The sequence below is a fragment of the Aedes albopictus genome, chromosome 2 (assembly GCF_035046485.1).
Source record: "Aedes albopictus strain Foshan chromosome 2, AalbF5, whole genome shotgun sequence".
NCBI lineage: Eukaryota > Metazoa > Arthropoda > Insecta > Diptera > Culicidae > Aedes > Aedes albopictus.
Window position 1 is genome coordinate 287,514,147 of NC_085137.1, and position 14,984 is coordinate 287,529,130.

Below are 14,984 nucleotides of genomic sequence, written 5' to 3' on the forward strand. Positions count from 1 at the left end.
TATGCTAATTCTACACTTACATCAAATCTCAGTAAAACACTATCAATGCTTTTTTGCATCAATACATCATCAATATCACTACTTTTTTATTAGAATTTTAATCACAACTTTAACTCAATCGAGTGATTTTAAAGAAAAACATATTGAAAAACCCGAAACTGTGTTGAAAATTTAGAAAAAAAAGTGCTAGTGATGAAGTATTGGAGCTCGTGTAGGGACTGCTTAAGACCTCTTAAGACGAAAACATTATTATTCTGACAAATTACACAAACGAACACCAACATATCAGAAGGGCCTAACTACTTTTAGGAACAACACCTTCTTCCAAGGATCATACTTTATGCCGGAATTTTAAGTCATCACTAGACAGAAAAATGATCCGCTTTCCGATAGTGGTGCTGGTTTGCGAAGGAGGTTCAGGTTGATCAGGTGTACCAATTTTGGGCTCTTGTCACTACATATAACACAGCATACAAAAACATGTTCAAGATCTCAGCGACTTTGACAATTATTAAGATTTGGCAACTGTTTTGCTGAAAATCAGGTAACATACGTAATTTTCATTGAGATCATAGTTTGTGAATTTGCTGAGCAGTGGCAGAATTTCGAAACAAGTGTTTATTTTTATTTAAGTTTACGTCATACTGATCAACTTTGCCGAGGACACCGACATTCTAAGTTATCAGGATTCTGAGCTATGAGATTTCTAAAATTTGCATGTTCACTAGCGCTGCCTAGTGGCAGAATTGCGAAACAAGTGTTTATTTTTATGTAAGTTTATGTCATACTGATCAACTTTGCCGAAGACACCAACTTTCTGAGTTATCAGGATTCTGAGATATGAGGTTTTGAAAATTTACTTGCTCATTAGCGCCGCCCAGTGGAGGAATTTCGAACTTCGCAACTCATCGTCAGTAAGTTATTGGCGTTCCCAACAACTTTTCCGAAGACACTATCCTTCCAAATGATCAGGGTCTCGAGCTGTCGCATATCGTAACGTTTGCTTGACAACCTGATATGGTTCCAGTAGTGCAAACTGTTGATGGTCCCTCTAGCGGCCAAGCTGCCAACAAATCATATGGACCAAAGTTCTAAATGGTAGATCTTATCAAGCCCTAAAACTTTGCCGAAGAAAGTATTGCGCTAACTCTTAACACACCCGAGATAATAGGCCACACCCCCAAAAAGCCGAAATCCCATAAGCTCTTAGTCTCCTATACTGCCCCTATTCGCATAACAGTCCCATGTTTACTGGGTTTCCTATTCACATGGGACTGTTGTGCGAATGGGGGCAGTATAACGCTCACCCCTGTCCAGTAGGATTTCGTTTAATAGGAGTCCGTTTAATAGGAATTAGTTTAGTAAGAGACTCGATTTATTTACTCTTTATTCGATTCTTTGATTTGTTTTATTTAGTACATGATAGGCTTGAGGGGGTACATATCTTGCGAGGATAAAAAATATCGAACGCACGCTACATTAGGACAAAACAAAGCGCGAAAATTAAACGCGATTATCAAAAAACGGCGTTTTAAAGAAAAGTGCTGCGGCGGTGAACACGATATCTATAAACTAGTTCACCGATTTTCATTTTTTTAATTGTTCGTATTCAAAATCTTGTGGTAGGGGGATTAGGGGCATAATGGACACCCGGGGCGAAATGGACATCCCTGTTTTTGCCGAAACCGTCGACTTTTATGTAAAACTTTCAATGCATAACTGTAAAGGAACAAGTCATTGTTCTATTTTTCAAAAGTACCATTTATATTCCTTCAAAATAACCAAAATATCATTGAAATTGAAGTATGTTTTTCATATGGTGGATTTCTTATAATTTCGAAGCAGCAACAAATAAGGTATTACGAGTGATTGAGTGTGTCCACCATACAAACAAGTGAATTGTTAGCTTATCTACATGTATACGTAGATTTAGCAATGGATGAAGTATTATATTTTTGATCAGAACTTACTGAAAATAGCAATTTCAATGTTGTAGCCTATTCGGGGCGAAATGAACACTGGCAATTCTAGATGAACATTTGAAAAGGGCCTATCTGCTTTTTGTAAACAAACATGTTTCTGTCTCTGCAGGTCCCATCTGCGCCCACCCACGCACATCAACACCCTTAACAGATAGCTTGAAGAACACTCTTTCTAATAAGGGTGTTGATGTGCGTGGGTGGATGCAGATGGGCCCTGCAGAGACAGAAACATGTTTGTTTACGCAAAGCAGATAGGCCCTTTTCAAATGTTCGTCTAGAATTATAAATGGATGTACGCGCGTTGCATACTGTTAGGCGTTTTAGAGAATTTGAAAAAAATCAATCCGATTATTTTAGCCTAAAATTTATTTAATTAACTTTGAAGTTATGTAAACTCGTCTAAGATATAGTTTTATATCTGTGGTATTGGTCTCCGTTGGCAAACTACTTAACTGGTCGATATTCTCAAAGATACAGCATAACATATGCACGGGTGTCCATTACGCCCCGATGGGTGTCCATTTCGCCCCGTACCTTTCCTGCCAGCCCCAAAAAACACACGTTTTTCAATTCATTATAGCGCATTTAGTTCACCACTGGACTATCGCACTAGTTTTCACGAGTGCGAAAACGCTAATAAAAGTGCGCGATTGCATCAAATCAACTCGGTGTCTTCAGAGTACTTGTTCACCATAAATTGAAGAATTAGTGCGCCAAAGACATCAACCTGATTTGATGCAATCGCGCACTTTTATTTACGTTTACGCACTATAGAAGTCGCAGTTCGCAGTCCAGTGGTGAACTAAATGCGGTATATTTCCTCACAATAATGACATTCCACCTGCTGTAAATGATTGAAATACGTAGGAAACAAGTAAAAGTTGTAAGCCAACTGATAATATGTTAAGTTTTTGTCTGTTATACAGGCCTAACATGCTCATTTGCTTAGGGTGTCCATTATGCCCCTAATCCCCCTACAGAACGGTTCACTTTAACGAAAAACATTTTTTTTCTCGATAAAATACACGTTGTTTGTGTAAAAAGTTTAAACAGTTTAAGCCAACTAAGCATTTATTTATTAGAAGTTAACCCTTCAGTACCATGAGATTAGAAATATAAACAGTTAAAAAGACCTAATTAATCCACCTAGCGGTGATGGCACCTTTCTCTTGCCTTCGAAAATCAATTTCAACAAAACTCAAGTGGCATGTTGATAAATATCGTTTAACAAAAATCAATTCCATAGCACCAGAAATCATATCGTTTATGTGGCTTTTGTTGTTTAGGCCTTAAACTCCTAAAAAGCCTTAATCTTACCATAATTATACCATGTAAACTATCAGTTACTCGTCCCGGAAGGGGTTTTTAAAAAAACGACTATTTCGCTTCACTGTTGAACTAAGACTGATTTTATTCTCTCATATTAATTATTACAAAGGCCTAACGTTCCCTGAGCTACCTAACAGACTTGCTAGCCTGGCATTCCTATCTGTTGTCGACTCACGGGTGTAACTTGACCTCGGTGCCGGTGCTGGTGCTGGTCCACGTGCGTTGTCTGCTGATGTGCAAGTTGGTGATAATTGCGTGGGCTCGGCGTTAACTTGTATACCGATATTGAATGGTTTTATAGCCCAAAACTCCATTAAACAGTCGTCATCTTTGATATTGGACCGCAATACTGATTATTCTGGTTGCTGTTTTTGGACTCCGGAAATCCACCAAATATACCCATATTGAATGATTTATTAACTTAAAACACCATTCCACAGCCGCCATTTCGAATTTTGGGAGGCCATCTTAGATTTGAAATTGCCAACATGGATATTCTGGCCACCATTTTTGAAGTCCGGACATATCCTGAGTAGGTGTGAAAATCTAACAAATAGCACATTCAGTTATTAATAATTGAATTACTGAAGAACAAAAACTGATATTGATTTGAATGAGATATGAGGTAAAACATCAGAAATAATATCAAAATCTAGTTTGGAAAAGTGCTCAATAATAGTTCGTTCAGATATTACAAGATCAAAACAATAGCAGACAAGATTTGTCGACCTTTTTCTTGAAAAAATAAAAAAAAATGCCAACATCCAGCATCGAACCTACGATCTTAGGATTCACAGGCGGCGATGCTTATCAATCAACTGCGGCTCACTGTTGTGAATATCATGGCAACAAGAGCATGAGGTTCTTCGTTTCCTCAGCTCAGAAAGGGGCACATGACATGTCACTAAAATTGAGCCATCTTTATGGGTGTATGTGTTCCGTTTCGTGCAGAACAGCTAAATTTGTTCTTATGTAGATATTTTTAGATATTTCGACAAGAACAAACAATGATATCATATCACTTTGAGTTATTGGTGCGATATTCTTTAATTTTTTGAATAACATATCAAAATCACATCGAGCTATGACAGCAAAAATTGTTCGATTTGAGATATGATTTAGATATTTTCGCCTCCCTTTGATTCTCCATACCTAATATACCCACTTTAGATCCTAAATTTCATTTAAACAACCGCTATCTTCAATTTGGAGCCACCATCTTGGATTTTAGACCGCCATCTTGGATATTCCGGTCGTTCGTTTTGGACTCCAGACATATTGCGCCCATAGATGCTTAAACGCTATTATAAAGCTTTAAACTCCACCAAACAGCCGCCATATTGAATTTGAAATCGTGGAATTTTTGGGCTCCAGTGTTGATTTCCGCCCAAAATTCTTCAATTATGCTAAAGGTTGCTAAATCGCCGCATTTTGATGTGTCGAATGATGGGGCTTGGTTCAGTTTTATATACGGCCAGTTCTACCGGTGCTTGTCCGAATCACTGAAATGGCCATAACTCCGGAACGCCTTGACCGATCTGGGCCATTTTAAATAGCAAATAATGCGGTAAAATTTCGGTTCGATACGTGCTAAAATACGATTAATTGGGAATGTAGGATCACATACAATTTTTGACAACTTTAGGCTCCTTGAGGGACCACTTAGCCTTGAGAAACGAACTTCCAATTTAGACACGATCATTTTTTAGCAAATCATTTCCCAACAACGAACTTACAACATTTTCATTTTTTTTTAATAAGGGACGGCATAATCTACATTATTTGTATAACAAACCGTAATACAACGTTATGGTAATACAGATTAACTTACCAGCATTCTGCGTTGTTGAACGCTTTACTGCATTTTTTCACGGATTTCGAATAACTTGAAAAAAAGTTGAGTAGATAAAAAAGTTGTCTTCCGGATCTGAGTTCCTATTAACCCATTACGGAGTACATGCAGCATGAAGAGTATAAATGGATAAAAATCCCTTTTTTTGACATTTCAAATTATCATATGATTTTGTTTTTTTCGTTGATTTTGATCAACTTATTACTAAATAAAGAGAAAATCGCGTTAAGTACTGTTCCTTTGAATTCCACTAAGAATTTGCATCCTTTGACAGATACGTATCTCGACCTCAACTGTAAGGTCGTCTTCAGTGTCTTGTACTTGACTCGACTGACAAGACACTGAAGACGACCTTACAGTTGAGGTCGAAATGCGTATCTGTCAAATGCAAATTCTTAGTGGAATTCAAAGGAACAGTACTTAACGCGATTTTCTTTTTATTTACAGATATTCCCCTAACAAGCCCAGGTGAATCATCATCAACTTATTACTTTTTACAGAAGAATAAAGTCCGCTTCCCACCTCGCCGTCTTCATGTCCACATAAAAATTTCAAAACTTGTACGGAGCGTAGGATTTCGTCAGACCCCACAACAGCCTATGTAGTGAACGGACAGACCCTTATGGTACTGTACAACAACCCCTTCGGCGGACATGAGTTAGCCGTTGAAACACATGGTTCTGTTATACTTTAACCTCTTCCCGCCCACGACTTTCCACAAAGTTTTGAATGCCTTTAAATACTTAGAATAAAAAGTGCTTGAACAAAAGTTGTTGGAAAACACTTTGGGTAACTCTCGCTGAGATCGTACCACTATTTACACCTTGTTTTTAAAAATGATTAAGGTGGCAATTCTCTGAAAGTCTTAGCCAAAAGAGTTAGGAAATTGCATAGTAACCAAATAGTTAGAGCCACAACAATTTTTACGAACCCCCTCAATTTTAGTCAAATGAGGGCTCATTTGAACTGTTATAACTTGAAAGCTTCTTCTAAAACTCCCTCTAAACGAAACGTCGTTGAAAAGGTAGAGCTATTATTTACAGTTATAAAAAGTTGGGTTGGCCACATTGATTTTGGCCGCCATCTTGGATTATTATACAGAAACTTTTTTTTCAACCATGTAGGCAACCATCTATTTTCAAAATTTACATTTTACATTAAAAAAAAAAAAAAATAGAGATGTATGTTTTTCCTATCAAAAGTTATCTGCAGTTTTGTAAATCAAGTCACGTTTTCTCCAATAGCCGGATCGAAACGTCGGCGATGATCAGTAATTAATCAACGCAAATTGTTAGACTGCCAGCCAAAATTTTCCAGAAAAAAAATAAACAGCTGAAACCTATAAACGAAGTCAACTGGTTTAGGTCGGGTTCACCAATAAGTGATGGTTGTTGTTGTTGTTGTGGGAGTTTCGTTTTCCGTTTGACCCGAGGAGCTGTGCCTGATAAGTGATGGTGCTCTACAGACACCATGGGTGTCAAAGGGGTTAAACTCGGGGTTACGTACAAAAGGCTGAATTACGATAGGCTTAAATAACAAAAGGCTGAAACACGAAAGGCTAAAGGCTAAATGCATCAAAAGGCTGAAATAGTGATCCGACTAGTTTTCAAACGCACCAGCCAAAAGGCTAATTTCAACACTAACAACTCAGATAAACAGATCACGCCAATAGGGAAAAATTACATGCATTCATTGATTTTACGATCTATTTGAAAATTTGCTTGTTGGTCGATAACCCAGCCGTTGCACTCGCTTTGGTTTTGCTTGTGCTTGACGATTGATCGTCCTACCGTCCCTAGTTCATGGTTGGCCAAACTATTTTTTTTATCTGTATTAACAAGATTTTTAGCCCTAGGCTAGTTCATCTCGAGACCCACGCTTTACTCCACTGAGTGGATAACTGACACTGAGGAAAATTACAAGTGGTAGTCGAAATACGCGTATCTGTCAAAGGATAAGCAAAATAGGGCGGAATTAAAAGGTACTAAACTGATTACACTCATTCGAAGAGGGGTATTCTGCTTAGAGGGTTCGAAAAGTCGGTACAACATCTGATGATATTGGTTAGTAAACAATATGACTGAAAAGAATTGCTCATGTTTAAAGAAGGATAAATTAACGATATGACTATTATCTGTTCCTTTTTGTGTTCGTTGGTACACACCATTTCACTATAAGCTCAGTTTCGAAACTAGGGCCCATGCTGAGGGCTACGCGACTAAGACTAAGAACTTTTTATTATGAAAATTTTCTTGAGTATCTTCGTGCCTGTTACACGATATGCCAAAGCTGAAAAGCAGGCTCGATCTCAGTTCGGGCGTTACTGTAAGAAAAAGAAGAAGTGCTATAACTTATTTGTACATGCATTTTCTAATTTTCAGCCTTTTCAATTTTCAGCTTTTGTAATTTCAGCCTTATGTTACACTTGCTTGGTTTCAGCCTTTCGTATTCAGCCTTTTGTGCATTCAGCCTTTTGAAATTCAGCCTTATGTTACAATCCCTAAATTCGTGACGCTAGACTATCACGCTCGAGTTTTTGCGATTTCATGATAATGATCTGAGCCAGCTCGGAACATTGTAGGGTCTAACATCTATGAAACATGTCACCCGTCGGCTAGCACGTTGTTTATTTTTCAAAACCAGGGTAGGTCAAATCAAAATTCAAATCAAGTCAAATCAAACTAAACTTCAACTCAATTTCAAACGCTGAATAATTTCGACATTGCCTTTTCTTATTTTGAAATACGTAGCTAGTGGAAGCATGTAGGGCTCCAAAGTTGAATTCTCCCTAATTAATTCTGCTACACTTCCATCCAAAATATCAGTTTTATATTAAAACAAAATCGCCTACGGTCCAGATTATTAAAAAGTCTGAAATTTCACTTTTTATTACAAACATATGAAGGAGCTTCTACGGAAGACATTGGGGAACTCTGGACTTTAGAACTTATCCAGGGATGAGTCAAATAGTCAAATAGAACCTAACCCGTACTCAAAATCGCATAGATCAAGTAATCGATTTATAATATGAATTTGTAGTCTTCAATCTTTTGTAAGCAAAAAAATAATGGAGTCATTTTCATCATTCTTCCATCTTTACCTCCCATAGTCACAAATCAGCACGACCAGTTCTGTTATTATCAACCAAGAGACTGACGATGGTAATCAGCAATCGGAGGACTTCGGAACCGGAGCGCAGGCTCGCACGCACAAGCTGTGGCCAGAAATCGACAAAATCTGCACGGAACAGCTGTACCAGGCCCGGCAGGGCGTCGGAGACAGCGGCAACGGCTGGCAACTGTTTGCCGACGAGGGTGAAATGAAAATGTACCGACGGGAGGAGGAAGTCGATGGAATGGTGATTGATCCGCTGAAATCCTGCCACGTGGTCAAGGGCGTTACTGCGCGAGAAATGTGCCATTACTTTTTCGATCCCGCCTACCGGAACGACTGGGAAACAACGCTGGAAGATGTACAGATAGTGGATAATGTAGCACCGGATACATTAGTCTTCCTGCAAACCTACAAGCGCATCTGGCCGGCCAGTCAACGCGATGCTCTGTTTTGGTCGCACATGCGCAAAATCACCGACAACTTGGACCACGGTGCGCACGACGTTTGGGTGGTGTGCAATCACTCCAATCAGAATGAAGAGTATCCGGTGAGTTTTTTTTATTGCATTACGTGTTTTGAGCGAACTATGCAAAACATTGCATGCTTGTAAACTATTCGCCATAAAAACTGCAGTGTTGTTCAATTATCAGATTTTGTTCTAGTTCATTTATTAATTACCGAAATCAGATAATATTGCAGCGCAAATGCTAGCCAAACAAGTTACTTTTCAGTAATTTCTATAATTTATTAACGGATCTTATCATCTATAATCTATTTAGATCATATAGTATTTTAAGACTATAGATAATATAGTGAATTTGAGACCTCGCTGTCATCAAAGGGATAAGCGATTTTTTGAAGAGTTGGATTTATTTAGCACTACGCTTGTTTGAGAAGTAGGGTCTTGTACCATTTGGGCAGGTGTACCTATTTTGGGCACTTGCCGCTATAACTAAGTCAATTTCAAACCGATTGATTTGAAATTTTGTATAGAGTTAGGCACGTACAGTATCTAACTCTGAACAGAAATTCAAATCAATCGGTTTGAAATTGACTTTGTTAAAGCGACAAGTGCCCAAAATAGGTACACCTGCCCAAATGGTACAAGACCCTACATATGTTGAAAATCAGATATGTCGCGGAAATAGACTTTTTAAATAAATCCTCATAGAGTTTGTCAGGAATTCCGAAAATATTGCCTGTTAATGGCCCTTGAGTTTCAAGCTATAGCTGTTGAGTCTTCTAATTCTTGATGTTCTGTCAATGTTCTTTTACATAACCTTTTTCTTCCCACGACTTTGAGCGACTATTTGTATGCTCAAAAAGCGTTGCCGAAAAAAGTGCTCAAACAAAAGTTATTGCAAATCATATACCTACATATTTCGAAATCAGAGAAAAAAAAACGAGGTTGTAAATCAATTTTTGTTTGTTTATCAATAGTTACACTATTAAAACAAGTAGTTAGTAGTTGGATTAACTGTATGGGGCTTAAATCATATTCTAAAACTAATTGCATCAAACCTTTCTAATTCCGTTTGTCCCGAGTTCGAAGAAAATCGATGGTGCTCCCAAAAACCCAGAAGCCCAAAAGTAGATGTGTGGTTAATGGGCAGCACATTTTTTAGTACGATTTGAAAATTTTGTTGTCATAAATTGTACAGCACCATGTCATGAACCGTTGATTTATCCTAATTTATCCTTTTCTAGCCCGCAAACCAAGGAAAATGCGTCCGCATTTATCTGACAGTGATATTAGTTTGTCAAACATATCTGACTCCCGGAAAGGACAGCAAAACAGCGACCCGAGATGACCTGACGTGTAAAATCACCTACTGCTCTACAGGTAACCAAACCATTATCACTAGATACGACCGCCATCCATTCTGAATGCGTGACCTTCCCTTCTTTTTAGTGAACCCCGGTGGATGGGCTCCAGCGACCGTGCTTCGTGCTATCTATAAGAAAGAATATCCAAAGTTCCTTAAACGCTTCACAGGATATGTTTTAGACCAATGTAAGAATAAGCCGATCATGTACTAGTGCTCTCGCAAAGTGTGTATGAGAAATCGTGTGTGCCTGAAAAAAAAAACTGATTCACCCCAGCGACTATGGACGTCGGCAGTCGGAGTCTTCGTCGAACGTGAATCGTTGCAGATGTCAGCTGATCTATAGATTATATACAGATACAGAGTAGTGTTTAGGATAATATCGGCGGTGATTGTTACCAGTCATCGCATTGTTTTGAAAAATTCTGATTTTGTTGTTTGATATTGGGTAGAAAATACTGACGTAAATCTGGAATCTATTCTTTATTACTGAATCATTTTACAATGTTTTATTTTTACTGAAGAAGTCCTTACAAAACATCTACATCCTACCACAATCTTCCTACTGTGCAGATATTATAGAAGAGTACAGATATTAGAGAAGATGATAGCCCAGGTAGTGAGGGACTGGGATCTGATCCGACACCAACGAAAGAGAAACGACTATGGGCTTGTCAGCTTAGGGTAACTGTAGTTAGGGACTACTAACTATAGTTACTCTAAGCTGGCAAGCCCATATTATCGTTTCTTCAGGGACACAGTAAGGTTTTGCTTAGGAGAGGGAGTTCTCACTCTTATGTTTAGTCTTGCAACTACTGACTTCGTTTACCATATACCTCAGTGAAGCAGATGATCGCCACGCCCACTGGCGACTTCGACCTCAGCACCCCGTCATCACTTTCGACTCACATCAGCGTCGTATACCAGTACTCGATTCGAGTACACATATCCCTTTCGTGACGAACCAGCACAATTGTGCTGTTGAGCGATATTATTTTTGCGTATTTTTTCATCTGTTTAGTGCTTATTTTATGTGGTGTAAACTGTTTCAATCATTCAGCCAATACTTATACTTGTATATGCGCAAACAAACTTTTGTTTACGTTGCCTCTGTAATTTATCACACCAAGTTAAACAAAAAGTGAACAAAACCGTAAAACATGAAAAAGTTTTATCTGTCGCATATTTTTTTATTTCCGTTCTATCGAGGCAGTCAAAGCTACAAATCGAAAGACAAAGAGTAGTTCTTTCAAATGAGGTAAAAAAAGGAAATCGAAGAGTTGTAGAGGGCCAAAGTAGAGCCATTTGTACGGAGATTTCACTTTTTTTTGTGCTCCGTCACGAAAGGGATATAGACACGTTGCGTAACCTCAAACTGCTAGTTCGAGTGACTCGGTGTACCTCTGTATTCAGCAGGCTGTTAAAGATGATCTTCTAGCTAGAGCACCCTCGTTGTGTCGAGCAGTATATTGGTCAACATGCTGACGGAACATCGGCGGGTTTCCCGCCTTTGGTAATAGTACCAGGCTCTGAAGATTCCATACTTCTGGGAAAACCTTCTCGCCCATGCATTTTTGCATAACAGTCTGAACATCCTAAGCGCAACTGTGATAGCTACTTAAATTCGAAATCCGTCCGAACTTTTATAATCGCCGCCAGTTCCGCATCGATGACTTGCCCCTCATCGCTAGTCTCAGTGGTTCCACGAAAGGAGGCCAAGGATTTGGATCACGGCACGGGAAGAGCTACTGGATGATTCTTTACAGCGTCACTAGAGACTGCTCGGCCGAAGGTATTACGCCTTTAGTCTTTGCCAGCATGACCCTGTAGGCACACCTCTTAGGTCCGTATTGCCACTCTGACAGACCCTGCTATGCTTTTTCCTTGCCCTGATCTCAATCTTTAGCGCGGTTTTGGCAGCCACGAATGCATTTCGCTCCTCATCAGTACGTGCTCATTGCGTCCGTTGCTTAGCCTGCAGACAGGCTCCGCGCAGCAGTACGCTGGTGGTCCCCCATTCTTAGGGCTTGACTTGCCTAGGAATGGTGGCATCGCATGCACGCGAGAGTATCGCTACTAATTGTTCGCCGCTTACACCGAGTAAGTTTCACTCACGTCGGAGCATCTTCATAAATACCTCGACGTTGAAGTATGATGTCTTTCACCTGCCTTCATTATAATCTGATCTCGCTGGTACGTGAAACAGGTTCCCCATTCGACGGCCCAGGCATTGAAGTCACCCGCTATTGCCATCGGCCTTCGCCCTGTCGTCACGACCGTCATATAGTCCAACGTCTACTTGAACTGCTTGATCGACCACCGAGGAGGCACATAAACGATACAAAAGAAGACTCCGTTGACCTTGATGGCCACGGAGCACTCATAGGATGTAGGCCTTAATGTAAACATTTACTCCTGGACTTCATATTTCCCAGTTCTCCATATTATCGCCATTTTGGACCCATCCGCGACCCAGTTGCCATTACCGACGGGTAATCGGTATGGATTCGCTATGATGGCGATATCCGTCCTCCACTCAGCGACTGCATGCCACAGCAGTTGCTGGGCTGCCGCTCAGTCAGTGGTTCGTGTTCAGCTGCGTTATCTGCACCAGTAGATCATTTTCTACTTGGGAAATCATATCCCGGAGAGATTTTTCAAAATTTGCCCCACCCACTGCGGGTGTCCCGGAGCAAATCAAACACATGGAAACTTCGTGTGGCCTTGCGCCTTATGGCTATCAAATCCACATCTCTACAATGCTTGATCCTGTCAGGGCCTTTACTTTTTCACAACTTATATCCAGTTTCAAGACACCCGAAGCAAACATCCAGTGAAAACGGACCAGCCTATCTTTTTTTTTTACTTATTCGTTTGTTTGGAAGGCTCGAGCGCCACATTCACCAGCCTATCTTGAACTTACCTACTGTAATGGACTTGTTAGCGTCCTTCACAGGTAGCTGAACCAAGGCCACTTGTGTTCTTGCCGAGCCTTTCTGTAGCTGAACGGATGCGGTAGCCACCGGCACCTCGACAGCTTCGCCAAGAACCTCTTCCGTTAAATACTGTAGGCGGTAGCCGTGTGAGTTTTTCGGCTCCAAGATCCTCGAGGTTGATATCGATCCTCATCGCCTTTAAGACTTCCGAGTACTTAGAGTCATCCGTCTAGATGACGAGCGCGTCATCCGTCTCTTCCTTGGCACCTGCCCTCCTGTCCTTCCTTGGCTTGCGCCCCTAACGTCATATTCCTTCTTCTTATTCATAGTTTTTTTTCCTGTAGACTTCGGCTCCTCCACCTTCACGAACTCTGCAGCTGTCGCAGTTGCCTTGTGTGCCATATTTGATCATGGTTTTGCGTGGTCCCCATCGTTGAGTTACGAAGTCTCAACAAGGTCCTTGCTGATGTTCAATTTCGAGGATGCAAAATCAGTGATGGAGTCAATAAGTTGCTGTTTACCCTGGCTTTGCTCACTTGCAAAAAGAGGCAGCTTTTCCAAATAGAGCACATTTCTTTACGAATTTTTATAATTGGTGCTCTTGAAAACGTGAGTAGGGATCCAAGTCGGCCAGTTGTGGCAGCCATATTTGTATTCTGTGAAGTTTTTCTTTAAGACTTCGTACTTCTTTATTGGCGTTAAATTGGACAAAGAACGGTTGGGTATTTACATGGGCTGGTTTACGGACTGACACGTCCAGGGATGTTCTTTCAAAGATGAGTAAAAAAACGCTAAGTATCCTCAAGGTAAGTAAAAATCACTTTGGAGTTCTTTCAAGCTCAAATCATCGTGCAAACGCAAAATTTTCAATATAGTATATTTTCGCATTTTCTTTCGTTTCTTCTTTTGTTGTTTTTTTTTTCTTTTGACAATTCGTTAGTGTTTACAGTAAAATTCCATAATACCAAAATGGATTTAGATGCCAGCATGTACAAGATATACTCAATTTTCGCTCAACCCTTCAATTTGCGTGGTAAAAGGTTTGGTTTCCTTTTTTCATCGATATGAGAAGCCGAAATTTTACAATAGCTCTACAATCTGAGCCACTTTTCTCGGTATTTAGAATGCGTTGATGAGTGTCTAGCCAAGAGTAGCTAATAGGATTACACGGCTGTCTTCCGCTGTTTGAGGAAAGAAATGAATTCGAGGTATATTTCTGCTATTGTTTGTTGTGTTTTGTTGTTCATAGTTTTGCTTTTTTTTCTGTATGGTTTGGTATGTTCCAGTATTTGCTTTGTTAGAGTGTTCTGCTGACTATCCATATGATCCTATCTGTTTCTGGGTATGTGTTTGGCTACGACATTTCCGCAAATATAATCTTTTGTTCCTAGTGTCACCTTTCCGCTTAGTTTAAAAACTATAATATGCTAAACACACCTGGAATGGGTTCGTTCAATATTGTCATATCAGTGTTGTTTGGCGCTCTCGTTATTTCTACTGGATTTGTTCGAGTTTCCCAATTGGCTCATGTCCATGACGTGCTTGAAACGTAATAAGCCCTAACCACTATCAGTCGTATTCACGTTGGTGTACGCGTTATAATCAATGAAGCTTGCAAGGAAGCTGCGGGTAATGGTACAGAATATTGACAAATTTTGAAAAATGAATGACCTGCGAGACGCAAAATGTGTAGCTGAAATTGAAGCTTCTATGATTTTCTGCGTTTGGTTGGATACTATTTACATGGTAATCTAAGGCGCTGCTTTCCACTTTCCTGCTTGTTCTACAAAACTATTTTGGTATTCCGAAACTTTAATTCCAATGCTTTTGATGTTGTAAGTGGGACTGAAATTTATCAATATAACATTTTGAAACATCAGGCTAGCTTATAATAAATTAGTGAATTGAACACCTTTACGAGTGTCTTCGCAAGACCTATGGAGAA

The 14,984-nt window shown here is 39.7% G+C and overlaps 1 protein-coding gene across 5 annotated transcripts in view; it reads left to right on the forward strand.

Annotated features, from left to right (window-relative positions):
* LOC109408185 (ceramide transfer protein) overlaps nt 1–10,600 on the forward strand; it is a 71,036-nt gene extending 60,436 nt beyond the window's left edge. For all 5 annotated transcript variants that reach the window (XM_029872973.2, XM_029872974.2, XM_029872975.2 and 2 more), the window contains 3 exons: nt 8,273–8,824; nt 9,985–10,120; nt 10,190–10,600. In XM_029872973.2, the coding sequence (XP_029728833.1) occupies nt 8,273–8,824; nt 9,985–10,120; nt 10,190–10,317 (816 nt within the window). In that variant the 3' untranslated portion in view covers nt 10,318–10,600. The remainder of the gene's footprint in view (nt 1–8,272; nt 8,825–9,984; nt 10,121–10,189) is intronic.
* Nucleotides 10,601–14,984: the final 4,384 nt, after the last annotated feature.